This window comes from Diadema setosum, chromosome 10, assembly GCF_964275005.1.
Source record: "Diadema setosum chromosome 10, eeDiaSeto1, whole genome shotgun sequence".
NCBI lineage: Eukaryota > Metazoa > Echinodermata > Echinoidea > Diadematoida > Diadematidae > Diadema > Diadema setosum.
The window spans coordinates 10227033-10248028 of record NC_092694.1 but is presented as its reverse complement, the minus strand read 5'-3'; the positions used below and the strand labels follow the sequence as shown (position 1 = coordinate 10248028).

General features: G+C 35.7%; 1 protein-coding gene across 1 annotated transcript in view; it reads right to left on the bottom strand.

Moving 5' to 3' along the window:
• Positions 1 to 14588: 14588 nt before the first annotated feature.
• The window catches only part of LOC140233736 (uncharacterized), an 84159-nt gene continuing 77751 nt past the window's right edge, over positions 14589 to 20996 (bottom strand). Inside the window, 5 exon segments of the mRNA XM_072313837.1 lie at positions 14589 to 16110; positions 16709 to 16912; positions 18296 to 18418; positions 19059 to 19140; positions 19733 to 19980. Of these exon segments, the coding sequence (XP_072169938.1) occupies positions 15812 to 16110; positions 16709 to 16912; positions 18296 to 18418; positions 19059 to 19140; positions 19733 to 19980 (956 nt within the window). The 3' untranslated portion in view covers positions 14589 to 15811.

Genomic DNA, 20996 nt, shown 5'->3' with positions numbered 1-20996 from the left:
AGCTTAAGCATTGCTTGATTTGCATGCAGCCCTCGTACATAATACATAACATATAGGAAAATAAGGGGAGGGATGACTTGCATAGAGATAGGATAGGAGAAAGGAGAGAGGAGAGGTCTGTCTGCTTTCACTATACACAAAGTTAGATCACCTGGATCACTGAATAGTAAAGCATAGCAAAGTATTTTCTCAACGAGGTACAGGTGAACACTTACAGGTCATGGTCGGTTACATAACATTACGCAATAACTTCTGAACGGCGATAATTCAACAAGGGAATTTCACATACGATATTGCAATGACATTATAAGATCACTGATATCCAGAGAGCAGCATTGTCTTTACAGCTTTCTTGAAAGAATACATAGACTTTAAAATTCGAATTTCTGAAGGAAGAGAGTTCCAAATATATATAAAGTGTGTCTGATAGATTTCAGAGCCATCACCGTTTTAGGATTTTGTAGATGTAGATGAAATTTATCAGATTGCCTTGTGGGATAAGAATGTATATCCTTGTTTAACTGAAATAATGGGAAGAAAGAAGATGGCAACTGACCGTTGTACAAACGAAACATAAAAAGTGAATTTTGCAGAAAATTAATATCATTTACCTTTAGTGTTTTTAATTCTACGAACAAAGGATCCGAATGGTCCCGATGGCCTGAATTGGTACATACACGTATAGCTTTCTTTTGTAGAAGCAATATACTGTCAATGAAACTTTTCGCAGTTGCCCAAACAATGTTACAATATGAGATAGTCGACAATATCAACGAATTATAAAGCATAAATAAAATATTCTTTGGGACATAATACTTAAGCTTACAGAGTATACCAACGTTACGAGACACTTTATCTGAGATGTATTGCACAAGAGCATTCCATTTCATATTTTCACTGATATATATTCCAAGGAATTTGACACTTTCTTTTTGCTCCAATGATATACCATCCACCATTATATTCAAGTGGCGCATTTCGTTTTTATTCTTTTTATTATGAAAATAAATAAAATTTGTCTTTTTTAAGTTGAGTGACAATTTATTGCTCTTAAACCATGTAGATAATTTCGGCAATTCAGTATTAAGAGTTCTTAAAAGCGACTGAAAATCAGAATTGGAACAAAATACGTTGGTGTCATCGGCGAACAGTATATATTGCAGTAACTTAGAGGAATTTGTAATATCATTTATGTACACTAGAAATAGTAGTGGTCCCAATATGGATCCTTGTGGGACGCCACAATGTATGGGTAAAACTTCAGAGTTTACCGATTCATAATATACGTATTGCTGTCTATTTGATAAATAATCTTCAAACCATTCCAGTGGAATGCCACGAACTCCATAACAATGTAATTTGCGTAAAAGGATAGTGTGGTCAAGAGTGTCGAATGTCTTGCTTAGGTCCATGAACACACCAATGACATGTTTTTGTTCAGCTAGGGCAGTCGACACTCTGTCATACAACTGGGCTAGTGCCATATCAGTAGAGTGAAATTTCCTGAAACCATATTGGTCTTGGTTCAGTATATCATTTTGTAACAAAAAATCATACAGTCTGTTATAAACAAGTCTTTCTATGACTTTAGAAAGACTAGGAAGAATAGAGATAGGTCGGTAATTCGAAACAAAAGAGGAGTCATCTTTTTTTGTATATTGGAATAACTTTTGCAATTTTACATGCGTTCGGAAATACACCAGTTGACAACGACAAATTACAAATATGTACTAAAGGTGTCAATATACTCCCAACAATCTGTTTTAAAAAAGACGTGCTCATTTCATCATGACCACATGTATGACTAAATTTTATAGAATGCACAATATCAAGGATCTCATTAAAATCTGTTGGTTTGAAGAATAATGAATTATCGTTTGACGTGCCCAAGTACTGCGAGAAATCTGTCTGTGTATGATCAATCTTAGAAGCTTGACTAGGACCTACATTAACAAAATACTCATTAAAACAGCATGCTACATCTTTAGGATCACAAAACGTTTGTCCATTATTCGTAATTTGAGATGTTGACACCTTCTTTTGCTTACCAATGACGTCATTAATAACCTTCCAAGTGGCTGACATATCTCCAGTAGCATTTTCAAAAGCTTCCGTATAATACATTCTGCGAGAAAGCCTGATAATCTGTGTAAGTTTATTTCTGTATAATTTATATCGATTAACATTATCATTATCAGGATGCCGTAAACTATTTTTATATAAAACATTTCTTTTCTTAATGGAGCGAAAAATTCCCTTTGTTATCCACGGATTTTTTATTTTTTTTTATTGTTTTTCTTTTCAATTGTGGGGATATGTTTGTTAAAATAAGAAAGGAATATATTCCAGAAGGTGTCATAAGCAATGTTTGGGTCTGCAGAAATTAATACATCATCCCATGTTTCCGTGATTAAATCATCGTTGAGTAATGGTCATATTTTCTAGTGTGAATTTCCGCTTCTTCTTACATTCTTTCTGCTTAAAATGAGAATTTTGTGTGTCGCCACAAATGAAAAATATGGGTAACTGGTCAGAGATATCACCATACAAAAGACCAGATTTCGAATAATGTGTGTCAATATTCGTAAAAATATTATCGATCAACGTTGATGAAGTGACAGTAATTCTCGAAGGCTTATCAATTGTAATATTACAAAAATTTGCTTGCAGAATATTGCAAAATTTATTTCTAAGAATGTGCTCTTCTTTCAAGAGATCAATGTTAAAATCACCCATAATATATGCATCTTTGTTTTCTTGATTAATCAGCTCTAATAAGACATCAAAATTATCCAAAAATGAATTACTATCTGTATGAGGGGGCCTGTACATTACACAAAGTATCATATTTTTTCTATTATACATATTAATTTCAACACATGTGCAATCAAATTCATTTCCATTGTACATCAAATCAGGCCTTTCTTTATACGATAATATGTGTGATAGAAACAGGGCGACTCCGCCTCCTCGTCCGCATTTTCTATCAGAACGGACAACAGAATACCCATCAATGTCATATAAAGGGGGAGATTTGTCGTTAAGCCATGTTTCTGTGATGCCAATAGCAAAAAATTTCATATTTATCGTAGACAATAATAATTGCATATTTTCAAAACTTCTTAGCAGACTGCGGGCATTGACATGTAGTAAACTGAAAGAGTGCTCATTATTAATAAATTCTGAATTGAACTTGTCAGGCAAATAATATCGACACTGGACATTTTTATCTAAACATGGATTAAATTCATCCATATTTCAAAGGAGGACAACATATGGACCATGACGTTACCATCAGCATTTGTTTAAAAGTTGCCGAAAGCAGACAAGAAGAGAAGGAAGGAATATAGCAAGTCATACAGAGTTATAATGCAAATTGCCATGCAGAAGGTTGTACATTTTTTATTTTCATTTTTTTCCCTTCTACAGAACATACTATCCGAGATTATTACAGATACAGGATTAGACAAACCAGCTGCACGTTTCTGGTGCCGCTAGTCTTCCATATAGTGACAAGTTATAAAGAGGTGAAGAAGACGGTAGGCTAAAATTGACAGAACATGAAGATTACATATTACAAATATAAAATTATAATAGCCTTGTGAAAATACTGTATACATGTTAAGTGACCTATGAGACAAGATTTTATCTCGGGAGGTAAATTATTTCATTTCTCAGGACCTTGTAAAGATTATCAATATTCCTTATCGACGACTTCCTTGTATTTTACTAGGATGCTGACAATCTGCTTTCAATTTTTCTGGTTTTGTAATAAAGACTGTCACTGTTCGGTTCAAAAGAATTGGAGAAATATGTGGACGGTTGCTCGTTCACAATCATGAACACTGAATTTGCAATATCAAGGTTGGCAAAATCATTTATCTCCAATTCGTTAAAACGTTGTTATGCGCATGATTATACGAATGAGTAATGATACAAACTGCTTTTTTAAAGTTTAAACACCCCCCATGTGTGTGTGTGTGTGTGTCTTACAAAAGTCTGCCGAAAGTGATGACTGCGAGTTATTAATGTATGATGTAAAATGTGTAGATCTTCAGGGTGATAATCACTATTACAGTGGCAATCAAAAGGTTAAGCTTGTTCGTCAGCACACATCACGATTGCACAGTGTTGTCCATCATAACTTGTTGGAGCACTATTATGCAACGCACCTATATCACACATCAGCACCGAATAAAACAACTTCGCCATGGTGACAAGGCTCTTCCATATAATGATGTGCGTTCCCTGATGATGATGCGCTGCTTTCTCATGTTCCTAGAGAGGTCAATCGTCATCAAGAAAATCGTCCATCGAAGGTTTGCCTCCTATCTCCTGCTCTGCTTGCAGATTCTGGTATATTAGTTGATGTTCGGTGGATGATCCCTCTTTGTTCTCGTTCTCAGATGTTTTTGCTTGACCTTTGACGTCAGGTTTGTGGGTTTGTGCTGGAGTTTCGTTCTCGTCACCATTGCCCGTAGGTCCATGATTGTACTGCTAGTATGTACCAACATTTCCTCGGGCATGCTATTCGGATCTTAAGTGGTCGATAATGGTCGAAGTAAGAGGAAATATTATAAAAGCAAATTTAACCTAAATCTTAGTTGCCAAATCAGACCACCAGCAGTTCGCTTTTTTTTTAAGTTTGGTGGCCGACATCAATACTTTTATCTTTAGTGGGCTGTCTCGCGGAAAATAAGGTTTTCTTTATCCAGGTAGCCTTTTCAGTGTTGCCACTGCTCTATCAGAGGGGTCTGCCATTGTTATTGCCTTAACTTTGCCAGAGACCTATCTATACACGTGGGTCGAGAGAGACAGGGTGAAAATAATCTCGTCCAAGGACCAGGCCAAGGACGTAAGCACTGTGAGGTAATCGAACTCGGGGGTCCTCTTGAGCCTGGAGTCTTATTCACTACAGCACCCTATCATGTATATAAAGTGTTTGTGCAAGATTAGAATTTTATATCATTTTGTCTTTTCTTTTTGAATAACGTCGCCAAATGCAAAATCAAAGTCAAATCCGAAGTGATTGAGAAATCTCTTCGAATTACACGATAGAACTAATATTTCATAGTCTATATCCGCTTGTTATGCAGTCACTTTGCTCGAAAGGATAACTCCCCGTAAACACGAAATTATATACAACGGGTCAATTGTCGATGAGAAGATAACAATGAACTAACGTGAAAGTAGCTTTCTCATTCTGCATCCCAGAAACATCCTGCTCTCAACATTTGAATATTCTTTTAAGGATCATATCATAATCACAAAAAAACCCCAAATTGCTACATTTATGCTATCAAGCATATCGAAGGAAACAGCAATGAGCTCAACAAAGACTAAACACAAATAATGTATATAACGTATAATTTCATATCATTAAAGTTATTTGCTCCTAAACTTGCCTATACGAAATGTAAAGGTCAATAAACTGATAAACATCCTTTTGTTGCTATCACCAAACTGGATGCTCTGGTATGAAACTTTGATAATGAAACCTCTTGGTTTTTCCTTTCTTTCTTTCTTTCTTTCTTTCTTTCTTTTTTTTTTGTCCAGTTCAAGTAGGCACATCCTATTGTAGATGACACTCACCGCATTCGACGTCGGTAAAACAGGACAGCAACTGCACCGACAATTGTCACTACGACGATGACGGTCACTGAAGCGATGATGGCTAGGCAAGGACCATCTGTATATCAATTGCGATCACATACGACAACCTGTTGTTGCTTGATTAAATAGCGCCTGTAAAATCGACTTTTCTGTCAACATTAAGCATGTCAAGAGAAGAATGCTGTGTCAAAATATATTTGTGTTGCTGCTGAAATCTTATTATCACTATTAAACTATTGGAGTGTATCCATTATATTTCATAATGTCGCGATGTGTTCTCATTTTTTCTTTCCGTTTTGATAATAAATCAAGTACTATTCACATGATTCATGTATCATTGCTTGACAGTTTCATCCATTTTCCAAATCGTCACCGATTTCAATCAGAATTATTGTTTCGTCGATTAAAATGAATTCCAAAATAAATGAGGTTATTAGCGTCTTATGACATTAATTCCAACATAAACTGCAATCTTTTCTCTTATCACTATTCATATTTTAAACCGTTATTGCATAAATCACACTTTATTCCAATCCAAATCCAAATCTTTTCGTCCCTAGGCATTTATTCTCCCCGAAATCATGACATCTAACAGTTGATATCTTTTTCACTTGTAGTTTTGGTTTTTATAGTCTATCATGACTTTTTTGTAATAAAAATAAATACAAAACAAGATAAACTTTTAAAAAATTAACGAAGGCAACACTGAGTTATGATCACCTTCCACTGCGGTTCCAGTATCTGCCATTGGCGACCAAGTGCTCGTCAATGCAGATTTTGTCATGGAAACAGTAGATGAGACTCCACCTGAAGATTTCGTTACAGTTCATTATTCCGAAGGTTCTTTATTCCGAAGGTTCGTCAATCCGAAAGTTAAATAAGGTTCGTTACTCTGAAGATCCGTTAATCCGAAAAATAATGTTCGTTTTTCCGAAGGTCAGTTAATCCGCAAATGATATAAGGTTCGTTTTCCGAAGGGTAATTGATCCGAAATTGAAATAAGGTTCTTAATTCCGATGGTACGTTATTCCGAAGGTTCGTTAATCCGAAAATGAAATAAGCTTCTTGATTCCGAAGGTTCCGTAGCACGCACCGTCTATACATTTGATCGAATTAAGAACCCGGAATAGCAAGCCTTATTTTATTTTCGGATGAATGAACCCCTAGATAAAGGGAATTTGTGTATTTCGGAGTAATGTACCTTCGAAATAACGAACATTGTGACCTATATTAGCTATAACAATAATAATGATAATACTACTACTACTACTACTACTACTAATAATAATAATGATAATGATACACGTACTTGTGAGCATATGAAGAGCTTGTTTCCAAACGGCGCTAAATCCACCATTTTTCATTGGATTTAGCGAATTTTGGTTGCAAGCTCTTCATATACAGACATTCAGCATACAAGACAGAAAAATCAACTAAGCGAACCCACTTATTCACATAAATTATCACCATCATAACTTGAATGTACCTCTTCTTCGTCATTACAAATTGAATATGGTACGTCAACTGTCATGAATGCACTGTCATGGCTTTTACTTGGTACATGTAATTTGACTTTTTTTTGTATTGAAATGCATTCATATTCCACATAGTGGACATTATGTCATATATGTATATATATATATATATATATATATACAGAGTACAATATAAACAAAATATCGTGACATTTTTTTGATACAATCACAAATGTGGAGGAGACTACTAAGAAGCACTTCTTGTAAAATGTAGACCCCCTACGGAATACAGACAAAATCACTAATAACATTATGATCTCAAAGAAAAGGCGAAGTGTTATGACGACAACACACAAGTAGTCTCAAAATTGGATTCTACACGTATGACAGTGGATTGATATATTTCGAAATACCGAAAGCTATTATGCCCATAACATCAGAGTGGGTCTCTCCACTGTGCATGAAGCAGAATTTTTCTGGGAATTATGAAACTGGCGATCAAGTAGATATCGAGACATCATGTGACTTTGGGGAGATTATTCTAGTTATTTTACCGCCAAAGTGCTTGTACCCACAACATCATATTCATAGACCGTCTGAAAATTAATTTAGTGTTTATTTGTGCTGTCAATCTCAGTGTGAACATGGTCCTAACAACAAAGAGAACTGACCAAGACTTACAAGGTGAAACAGAGTGTCTGCTCACGCTGATGTTGTCAATTGCTATGCTGGGATTTTCTGTTCGTCTCACAGCAATGAATGAAATCTGGATAGCGTAAACGAAAAAAAAAAAAATACATGGCTGCTTTAAACGGGGAAAAATTATTAAATCTTAATGGTAACAAGCACTTGAAATAAAAGATTGATGCTATTACAGCACTAAGCCTAGCCTAAGCCTAAAGTATATTATACTTTAGCCCTTTAGTCAAAGGAACTCCCGCTCTACGTATTGTGATAACAAAAGGAGAAAGATGCAGAGAAACGTTGAAACCGTGGCGTGCCGGGAACATGGTGTAAACGTAGCATGACTATAACTAACCTGAAATTCGGAGCAACAAATCAGATCTATTCTTTTATCCATAAAAGAACCACCATCAGTAGGGTCAAGGGTCATGGGTACACTTCCGTCACAGTCACTTGTCACGTTCAGGAATCCGTCACCAGTTGAAAGATATCTGAAGGAAAGACGCCATCGACCTCGGTCGAAGTCTCGCGGTATTGTAGTTCGTCCCATGCGTTCACTTATACCGATCCAATCACAACTGTAGTCTGTGAAGTGGTTACCTGTGACAATATACATTATGACTGTTGTGGCGATGGTGATGATGATTATATTCATAATAACGATAAATTGAATTAAATTCAATATCAGACTATTAATTTCCATCAGCAAAAATACATCTTTTTATTACAGGCATCATTATGAATTGATATGCAATAAAATGCAAGCAATCAAAATTGTACTCTTTTTCATGAATTTGAAATATAAAAAAAAAAAATCATAAAAGATGGTATGAAGAAGTAGGTAATAAGTAATTTGTATGGTAATAATACTCTGTTTGTTCAGGCCATGGTTTCTTTTTCCACAAGGCCCTAGAAAATCCAATAAAGACATTACTTTCTGTTATATTGTTGACAACACTAGTGAGTGATATCAGATAAGAAATCGATATAGACTTTCGAGTTAATTGTGAAAGAGTAAGCGTGCAATGACTGAAATGGAAATGTACAGTATACAAATTCGTCTCAGCTGTTATCTCTCATATCGGTCGTAACAATGAAACATTAAGTCAGAATTTTAAAATATTAAAAGCAGGAGAGACCTTTTTATTTTTCCGATGGTGGTGGTTGTGATAGAGCATTTTAAGCAGAAGACGTGCGACGAATTAAGAACCCTATATCAAGTTTTTGGATCAACTAACCTTCAGAATAAAGAACCTTAAATTCATCATTTGGTGGCCAAGACACTAAAACCTACAATTGTAATTTTCATTACCTTTTTTCCCCCAAATTTATTTCTGTTTTAATGAGATCAAGATTTATGTACGAGATGTTTAAAGCTTATCTGAATTCTGCTGCACATACCATAGAAGGAGACGGTCGTACGCTTCCAACATCCGCCTTCCTCTTCGTTAAACATGTCACATGCAGAAGAACTAAAATCGCAGGTCCAGTTTTCTATCCATATACAGCAAAGAGAAAAATAAATCTATGTGCAATTTTTGGAGCAACATTTCTACAAAGGCAGACGATAAAATTGACAACGTAGGCCTATATAGTATATAACATTGGTAGGGTTAGCAAAATCGGTAGAAGTTTGCATTTATTGCCAGATCCATCACAAAATGTAGATTTTATATATTCCTGACTTGACATTTGGAAACGTGAATTTGGAAAGAAGTCATTTAATTAGCATGTATATAGCGTGTAGCTAGTCAAGGTTGACGGCCATTGAATAAAACGCAACAGATACGAGCAGAAATTTGAATAGTAGGTCATCATGTGTAAATAATAATCATGAAACACTATAACAAATTCATTGAACATTAATATTAATATTAATACCAATATTAATATCATTCTATTATTAATATCATTCATGTTCTATTATTAATATGTAAATACAGATGTGAAGTTAATCATTGAAGAATTGTATAGTATTTCATGGAAAGAAAATCAATTTTAAATCGACAGTAAAGATATTGTAGTATACCGTACAACGTTGAATGGCTCAATGTCCGAAAACAAAAATGTTATTGAGCTTTGTTGATCGAGCCATGAAATAGGATATTCAAATGCATGACAAAAAAGAAAAGAAAAGAAAAAACTAAGCTATCACAAGAGATCTATGAACGAATATCACCATACAAATAAACTGTTACGAAATGGTTTATTTGAACATCACTCTCTACGTTATATGGGAAGTATGAGTTTATGATAATTAATCCTGTCACTCACCCGTCTGCTTTTCCTTTTTTGTGAAACATTTTGCTATAATTTCAACCAAACCTTTCATAGCTTCATATATACACAATCTCGAAGACTTTATCAGGATTTGAGACGGCGCAACATTTTTTTTTTTTTGCTTCAGAAATTGGAAGCATTGTTATACAATGTCTTTATAGGAATTATTCATGATCCCTATATTTTTTTTATATTTCATTATTTGCAAAAAAACCCCACACAATTAACATTGCACTGCACAAGGCTAGCCGTGTCGCCGTCCTAAAATATTCGATACAAACTTGTGTCGAATATTTTGGGACGAAAAGTGTAGCAGTTTTGTGTTGGAAGTGTAGCAACATTGAACACATCAGTGAAAGTTTGAGGAAAATCGGACAATCGATGCAAGAGTTTTATATAAATTTTTCAAGTTTTGACGTTCGAACCGCTGGATGAGGAGACTAGTTGAGTTTATGGCATCATGTGTGGACAACGTTCTATAGAAAATATAAAGAAAATTAAACATGATTTCACTTTTCTAGCATAATAAAAGAGCGCTTGACTAACCGCTTTAAGAAAGCAGGGGAATATTTACTACCCTAAACTTATGTCAGTATCAAGTTGATGGAATGTGTAATTTCCATGAATAAGGAATTTTTGTGGAATTCCCTTTATATTTTCTTTATATTGTTGTCTACACATGACGTCATGAACTCTAGTAGTCTCCTCATCCAGCGGTTCCAGCACCAAAACTTTGAAAATTCATAATTTTTCCATCGATTGTCCGATTTTCCTCAAATTTTCACTGATGTGCTCTACTAATGTTGCATGCTTTCACTCAATCCACATTTCTCTTTGGGTTTTGGTTTCCTTTTAAAATGTACATGAAAAAATGATACACGCTTAAAGGCATAATTTACCATTTGAAAATGAAACAAAGACCCAGCATTAGTGATAGTTTGAAAATGTGAGTTAGGGATAGAAACAACCACTGTAAAAATTTGAATCCGTATTATTGAAGTTAGGCCCTAAGTATTTTTAAATACACAAAATGTGAACAATAGTTATAATGAAAATTTTTTCCAGACTAAACCGTCTACAAGTTATGGTTTATCAAGAAAAATACTGATATCTCCATATATTTCAGGCTTTATTGCGAAAATTTTATATGGTAGGATGTTTTGTGTTACAACAAACGTACACATACGTATCAAAAATAAAATGTGATATCTTGATATTTTTTTTAAATCACTGCTCCCAAAGATAAAGTTGACCTTTAACTGCTATATGCATATGAAGAAGTACTATGCAAAAGGTACAGGGACCTTACCGCTGGCTATGGCTTGGTGCAAGAGGGCCATTGTAATGAGAAGCATTACGTCCATATTTCTCCACTGAAGACAACGGTACTCTCTAAAGTATAAACTGATAGGCGATCATCCACTCCGTGAGGAATATGGTCAACCTCTTTGATCCAATGAAGAAGAAAGACAAGTTAAGAGGAAATTAAATTTCTAAATGTAAATTCCTGCGCAAAATAAGGAATGTGAGGAAGTAGAAAAATAGCCGTTCACCCGTCGTCATATATATTTATCAAACTGGAGATATCGTGCTAAACACCGGAACTTTACTGCCGCACGTTTCACTTATACTCACGGAGCTAGGTAATTACTCGTCGATAAGACGAAATTGGATATAGGAAAGAAAGTGAAACTAGCTCATGGCGAGTGGTATATTCCTCTGCCATAATCGCATTATTGTTCTCACAAGTTCTATAGGACATCTTAACAATGATACAACAGTTTCACATGACTGACAAAAAATTTTGAATGACACGTTCGAAAGTTAAGCACAACCGCAAATACATTCCTTGAAGCAGGGTTCATTTCGCTGGCTGTATATTGTTTCAAAGAACAAGTATTCAGTAATTTGAGCGATTCCGCTTGACATTAATGACCTTTTCGCCATGACTCACTTGTCCACAACGTGAACAAAAAAATCACTATAACTGGTTTTACCCAATTTCCACGACGATACTTTGAGCTATTTTCAAATCATGAGAAAAAATAGTGACAATTTAACATTTTCACTTGACCTTTGACCTTTTAGCCCAAATCTTTTCCCACGTAATAATTGTGCAGTAAGTGCATGTGTATGCCTATTCTAATTAAGTGTATTACCATTGAGTACCATATATCTACAATGTGTGGAGAAAAAAAGTGTAATTTCGTTTTTCACTTAATAGTGAAATTTGAGCAGTTTCATCTGACCTATTTGACCCCATGACCCCAGTTCCCAAGAAAACGACTTTCAGGCAGTAGGCCCTACATGCATATGAAGGCCCTCCTACTAAGTTTCATGAACATACCTTGAGCCATTTTCCAGATATGGAGAAAAAAGGTAAAGATGAGCATTTTCACTTGAAATTTGACCTTCGACCTCATGAGCCAAACATTTTTCACTTGAAATTTGACCTTCGACCTCATGAGCCAAAACTTTGGCTAAAGAATCTTTATCTGGTATTAAATACATGTATACATTAAGTTTCATGAAAATACCTTCATGCATTGCACAGATATGGGGGAAAATAGTGAAGTTTTTGACATATGATGTCGAACTTTGACCGTGAGCTTGTGAACAAAATGTTAATAGACACAGTTTTGTCCACGCATGCATACATAGGCCTATGCCAAATTTTGTTTGAATGCCTCTTGGCTTATGAAGGAAAAGTTCATCAGAAATATACATAACGATTGAGAGAATGCAGAAATATAAGAAAATATCAATGAAAGTTTGAGGAAAATCAGACAATCCGTTGGAAAGTTATGAATTTCAAATGTTTTGGTCATCACTGGATGAGAAGACTACTCCAGCTTGTGATATCACATACGTGGAGGAAATATAAAGAAAATTCAAAATATTTGCACTTTTCTGGAATATTAAAATACCACTTGATTTGCCTCTTCCAGAAGGCAGGGGGATCATATTACCCTTAACATGCATCAGTAACAAGTTGAAGGAATGTGAACTTTTTTCTGACGCCCCCCCCCCCAAAAAAAAAAATAAATAATAATAATAAAAATAAATAGATAAATAAATAAATAAATTTTGTTGAATTCTCTTTTGCGGAATTGTTCTTAAAGTTCTACGCACGTGGCATCACAAACTGGAGAATAGTATTCTCATCCAGCAGTGACTGCACAGAAACTTCAAAAATTCATAACTCTTGCACAGATTCTCTGACGGTCCTGAAACTTTTACTAATGTGTTCGACCGATATTGCTGCATTCACTCAGTCCACATGTATATTGAATAAGCCATCCAGAAAATCAATTTACCGACAGAAGAATAGACATATGGACAGATGAACAGACAACCTGACAACATAATGCCTTCAACAGCACTTCCTGATAGAAGCATTAAAAAAATGAGGCTGGGGAAGTCGCTTGCATTTCCCATTTCTTGTAAAGAGACAAAAAAGATTCCATCCCAGCATTTAGTATGCCTGTTTACTTCCACCATTTGCTACCACAATATATAGAATAACACTGACACCACAAATGAAATATTGAATGTGCAATATATTGTCTGTCTATGTTTATTTCCTACAAACAAATTGAAGAGTTTAGTGCTCTCATTTTTGATACTCACATCAGGTACCAAGCAAATAATATTGATGTCTAGGACAATATTACATCATTCAGTTTGTGTTAATTATTTTGATTTCATGAAGAGTAAAGTCAGTATAATTTTGGTATATGTGTATGTATATTAGGGGTGAATCAAGCAACTTTCAAACAAAATGCGAAAGTCTTCTCTAGAAGGCAATGAAGTTCGAACACACACACACAACACAAATAAACATGCCCCCACATAAACACAAACACACACACACACACACACACACACACATACACACATTTAGGTCAACACACTTTTAATCCACCAAGCCATTTGTGGTCTTAATCCACTCAAATGGAGGCAACCAAGTCATCACAAATCAATTACACATTTTACATTTAAATATTCTCTATTTTATTGGCTGATATACATCTACATGTAATGTTCACATAATGACATAAACTCCTTCATCTCTTAACATATATCTGAATTAAATTTATTGATTCTACATTGACTTTCATATTGCTCATTACCCTCTGTTTTAAATATCTACACAACATGAAAGCAAGTCAAAACTGAAAAGAGAATCTTATACAACATTTTTTCTTTCATTGATAAGCAAACAAATAAAAAACAACAAAAAAACAGAACAATACAAATATACTTGATCCTATTTGCACTTTCGGAAAAAATAAACAAACATGATTATGGAATTACAAAGAGAAAAGAGACTTGACTTTGTCAAAAACATAAAACCTCTGTGGTAAAGCACAAATGGTAGCATCATGTAACAAGATGGACATCTTCAGAAATATGAAAAAAAAAGTTTCAAGATGGAAAGACAAAGTGGAAAACCACTACAACAACAACAACAACAACAACAACAACAACAACAACAACAACAACAACAACAACAACAACAACAACAACAATAACAAGATACAACACAAGGTTTTAATGTCAACATCATCATTTGTGGCATTTAAACAACAAATCCTCATAGTATTACATATTCCATTCATGGAATGTGTTGGTCACAGTCAAATGAGAGAGTGAAGTTCATAAATGGCCATATGAAAAAAGACAAAATCATCCAACAGCAACATGTTGAAATCTTCAACATAAACAATTCATGTCATATGGAAAGTACACCTCATAATTTAATACAAATGTCTTTAGCATCTAGTTTGTTAAAGCATGAAGTAGAAAAAAATACATATATGTCCCTCCTGTAAAGAAACACAAGACACAGAAATCTTATGTAGAACCACAGCAGGTTAGGTGAGGTATCTGTACAGTTCATATGTTCAAACAGTATATTTATCATAGGCAAATACAGATAGCACAGAAGCCTCCTCTTAACATAACATGTACACAAATTTGAATGATATATTACCATTTTATTTATTTATTTTTTGTGTGAATTACAGTTGCCAGCGGCAAACATAGACTTTTACTTTACATTTCTCTAAAATTCACATGATTTTTTTTTGTCAACATGTCAATACTATTAAAGTACACATTATGTTGCATAATGACAATTTCACATAGATACTTGTGGCTAGTACTCATCGTACTGCACATGTCACTTTGACATTAAACAGCCAAATCAACTCAAATGGTTGTCCAACGAAATCTTACTTTGTGAGCCTTTTACACTAAAAGGTACCTCATACAGCTGCAATTGTTTGGACTTTGTGATACCATGTCAGTTGCTGTCGGCTGTCCACATAACAGAAAACTGTCTTTGGCACATACTCAGTCAACAGCATAAAATTACAAAAGATAAATACAGTGCAATCCTGTTATAACGAACATGGTTATAACGAAATTCCCGTTACAACAAAGTAAAAATTCAGACCGCAACATTATCTGCTCTGTGTATTTCTATTGGTTATTTGATCGGTTGTAACAAAATTTCGATATAACAAAAGAAAACTGTTGGTCCCGAGGACTTCGTTATAACAGGAATCCACTGTATATTATGAACATAACAGGCCCGCAAATTTGCTGTTCAGGGCTCAGCAAGTAACATACAGCAACAACAAAAAAATCACAAGCTCTGCTTTGATTGATGGATGTGTTTGTTCATAGTACAATGCATTTCCATAGCGACAACAGCTGGTGCTTTTGCTTGGACTGTGACTTGTGTGTTGTTTCTATCGCGCCCTGTACGAGTCCTTCTCGAAATACTGGAAGCCGTTCGCCGACACAAAGTCCGTCGGCACCTCCTCGGCGATCATGTCGTTCAGCTGGCAGGTGTAGCCACCTGAGGCCCACACCTCCTTGTAGTTGAAGGAAACGCAGTCGGCGTTCGCCAGGCACTTGTTGGCACACTCCGGTAGATTCCGCACCTTGGTGTTGCTGAGGCGGTGGTTAGACAGGGCGTGGTTCTCCAGCTCCTGGTAAGGATTGATGAAATACCATCTGGTGCCCATCCTGAAGTCTTCTGCAGCCACTGTGAACATTGAATGGCAAAAGATGATGATATTTTGAATAATACATCACATTTTCTTCCGCCAAACACAATTTGTCCACAGGTATTTGCATTAAGATTTGCTTCATGTGGCCTCAACAAAAGGCAAGGAATATGTGAAAGCAAGAATCCACACCTGTAACAGTCCAATTTGACACTTCAACAAAAGCCATGTTCTGTAATGTCCTATTTTTGCAGTGGCGATGAAGATGATTCTCTTTCACCTCTAATAAAAGTGAGCAAATATACAGCATTAACTTTTGCGCGTGTTTTGAATGTATGCCACCTTTCACTTGATTTATTGAACCTAAAAATGGACTACATTATATTCTATTCACCCGAAACTTGTCAGTACAGACAAGGAAAATTCTGATTAACTAGTACATAGACTACGCAAAGAATATGAAAAATAGAAATGCTGCTATGGCAACTGGTATGTCTCCGCCATATTGTATGGTTTTCCCAACAGGCGTAGAGTATGACTTGACAGTGTGGGATGATAATTTCATGCGACTGGCAAAAAATTGAAAAGATATGTTTGAAAGTTTGGCACAAGACCATATCAATGAAGTACACTTACTCAGACATCTGTACGTGACCTTGAGGTACTTGTAAGTGCCCATACAAGGTTCCTTGCTGACATAATTTGACCAGTGACTGGGCACTGTGCAATTCTGAAGGTTGGTGCAGCGATCCCTGGCCAGTGTCAAGACACCAGGAGTGTAACACTCTCGGTTGGCAGTGAACGAGGGAAGGTTCTCGCGGTAGGCGCATCGGAACTCATCTACGAGGAAAAGAGGAAAACAGAAAAATAAGATAGTGCCTTATGTTCTGCAATGTTCACAATGTGAAAAGACTAGTAAAGATTCTACCATCCAACATGATGTAGTACTTAGCAATAATTTAATGGATCTACAATTTGTAATTGTTTACATTTTACCTCTTGGTTGTTAAAGCTATTCCTGATATACTGCAGTAATAAAAAAACTTGAAATTTTTATTTGAATAACAATCATGAAAGAGAAATATCTCAGTAAAGCTGCACTGCAGGAGGGTTGTGTTGAGAAAACATCCAAATGTACCATCACTGTCGACTGTACTATCGTTTAAAATATCATGGATGTAGAGTTTGATTTCCATGTTTGCTGCACTTTAAAGGTAGGGACTCCCATTTGCATGCCTTAAATGAAGAGTTGTATAAATACAGTGGTATGTTGAAGAGAGTATCATTTTAGAAACTCCCATAAAGTATTGAAAGTGGAAGGTAACATTTCTTACATTTTTATTGACCGTTAGATTTTGAATTGAATTTTTTTCGGGGCTCACCGTAAATTCCAGTACATTACTAGGCTACCTTTGCAGACCCATGCACTGCATGTGTGTCCATCATGTATATTTTGTGAAGAAAGTTCATCAAAACTTACAAACATTTCTATATACATTCTTGCCACACACTCTATATGTTATTACATCAACTCTTATACTTTTAGATTTGTTTATAGATTAAAAAAAAATACAGAAGACTGCAACAAAAAGGCTTAAGTGTGGCTGACACACAGAACTACTGAGTAGTTGAGTTTTGTGCATTATTCAAATTGTAGATAACTGTTGACTTCCAAATTTCTCAGCAGTGGCCTAAACAAGTCCCCTGAGGTTCATATTTAATGTTTTGCTGCATTTTGGGAGGTCTGTAAAAGGTATCCCCTACCTTTAAGGGATATGACAATGATGCTGCTAATTGTATTTTTTTTTTTTCAAAACAAACCTCATTCATCATAAAACATTTGAAATGTACAAAATATACCTCACTACCTGCGAGGACAGGTCAATATAATCATTGAAATCAAACCGTAATTATACGCTAATGGAATTTATATGCTGATGGAATCCCATCTCATCATACCCAACACCAATACATATTTCCATCATAATTATTACTGTAACCATCATCATTATCATCATCCTAATCCTCCCCATAATCCTCATTACTATCATCATCATCACCATCATCATTATCACCAACATCTAACATCAGCATAATTCCTACAATAAATTTTCTAGACACAATTTCTCCAACAAGAAATTTCCGGAAGGGTCAAAGATCACACCATACTCCAAAAATGTACTTCATGTTGCCAAGACAACGACCTGCCAACAACTGACTCACCCTCTGTCCTGCCGTACTCGGCCGAGAGAATCCTGACGTGGGGGTAATCCGTGGGACACTCAACGGACAAGCGGTCGTGGTCCTGACAAGCGTACAGCGTGATGTCATTCAGAGGACGTCCGGCTGGGGGAAAGAGGATCATAAATCAAAAGTTTGGACAAAATATTCTTCTTCTTCTCATCATCTTATCAATGTCACGGATAAAAACAATAGCCGTAATAGGAGCAGTAGCAGTAGTAGTAGTAATAATGAAATTGATGTTGATACAACTACTAAATAACAGTAGTAATACTAATAATGATAATGAGGATGATAACAATAATAACAATAATAGTTATATCATCAATAATGTTGATAAAACAATTATAATGAAAATGATGATAATGATAATAAAAACTATTACAAAATGAAAATGACAGAAATCTTGACATGTGTAATGATGTTGCATGCCTTATTTTCTGATAAGGTATTTTTTGTTTTTGTTTTTGTTTTTGGACAAATTACATGCATAGGATTCTTTTTGTTGATTACTGTATTTTAAGCCATCCATTTACCAGTGATTTTTTTTTTTTTTTTTGGACAATTCCTAGCACTGTTGTCCAAATGTCTTGTCAAGTTTTGTAAAAAGAAAAAGAAAAAAAAAAAGAAAAAAAAAACAATAGGGCAGCTACTCATGTAACAAAGTAGCAAGATATATCATTATTTATGGCAACAAGAGAAACAGTTTCTTCTTTTCTTTTTTTTTTTCAAGAGTAATTCTTACCATTACATTCATAGGTGACCTCAAGATACTTGGAGGAGATGGCAGAACAAGGGTCTGTGGATGTTAGGAGACTTCCATCAACCTGAAACAGACGGAGACATAATCATGAACCCCTTGAGGACAAGTCCCGAGTATACTCGAGCAGGTGTCTATGGGAAATGCGTGTTGTAAAATGCAAAATCAGTCCGTCCTCAACGGGTTAATCACATCAGCTGTATATTTCTCCCACCCAAAGTAATCTAGTACATACAATTATCAGTTGGAGAGTGGGAGCTGTTGTCAAGGTATTAAAGATAAAAAAAGAAATAATTGGATATTTCAGAGCACTTAGTACAGTTGCTTATTCTAACGATCCAAAGAGGATGTTGCTAATACATGAAAGTAATAAAAAAAAAAGAATAGTTTTCAAACGCATCAGAATGATAGCACACAAGATAATTTATAGCTTTGCTAAAGAATGCATCTGACAATTAGTACCTAATGTTTAGCAGAAATCGTAACTGCAGGAAAACTTGACACGATTACTTGGTTGTTTGTTAGAGGGGGGTTGCCACTCGATCTATAATAGGTTGCCAGTTTTTGGACCTTGGCACCGAAAAACATCTCCCAGGGGATTTCATCTTTCATCAGCCCAGATTTTTGATTGACAAAGCGGAGGAGGAACCCATCATTACCGGTATGCTGCAGGTCCTCTGGTCCGAGCAGTAGGCTTCCACCAGGGCGAGAGTGTCTGACGATTCACACGTCGTCGTGTCATCGTTGCCGTCGGCGGCGGGGCAGACGTAGGAAGTGCTCCCAACCTGCTTGCGGCCGTAGAAGGCGTCAGTGATGTGGATGTACGTCCCATCCTGGCAGGAGAGTGAGAGCTCCGCGTCCCGGCCCTCGCAGCCGAAGACGGTGATCGACCCAGACGGGAGATCATCTAATGATTACAAGGAGAAGAAGCATTGTGGAGATGAATGCTAATATATATCCTTGTTATCAGACCCTGTGCTGTTATCTGTAGATTGCATGTGAAATGTAGCGCAACATACCGGATGCAGTCATACTGACAAAACCACAACAATCATAATTCAGTGACTCACTATCCATTTATCTATCTATGTATTATTGCATCCATCTATCTTTTTATGTATCAGTCATATTGTTAAACCACATCAATCATAATTCAATGTCATCTACCCATTGGCCCCCAAATCTAGCATCACACTTTCAGCCACATCGTAAAAACTGTAATGTGATAAGCGTCATATCTACAATGTATGATATATTTTTGTATCTATCTTTCTTTCCACCTATCAGTCATGCTGTTAAAACACAAAAATCACAAATTCAGAGTCATATTTATCTTTATATCCATTTTCGCATCTATCTGCCTCTCTGCATATTCATCTTTGTACATATTATGAAAATATATAGTTACATACATTATACATACACATATCCATGAAAATATGTTAACTCATTGAGGATGAGTCCTGATTATACTCAGGCAAGTGTTTATGGGTAATGGGTGCTGTAGCAAAATCAGCCCATCCTCAATGGGTTAACACACATTTGGATATACAGTTGAACCTCTCTTATCCGGCCTCCCTTTATCCGGATCTCTCTATTATACGAACGCAATCTCGCCGTGATTTTTGTTTTAATAATTACGGGAGGAAAGGCGGATTCCTAACTCCTTGAGAACTCCTCCAGAAACACACATGAATTACATATTACTTCGAACATGATTAACATACAACTGTACATTACATCAAATTTCCTTCCAAATTGCTTACCTTCAGACATTTTAACATTCCCAAACATCCCCAAATGTAACAACGAAAGGTTGGAGTATACACATTACTACATGTGGTACTACAATTCGCTACATCAGTACATGTGTATGTATATGTATGTGTATAAAGCATTGAGTCTCCCGTATCCGGCCAAATC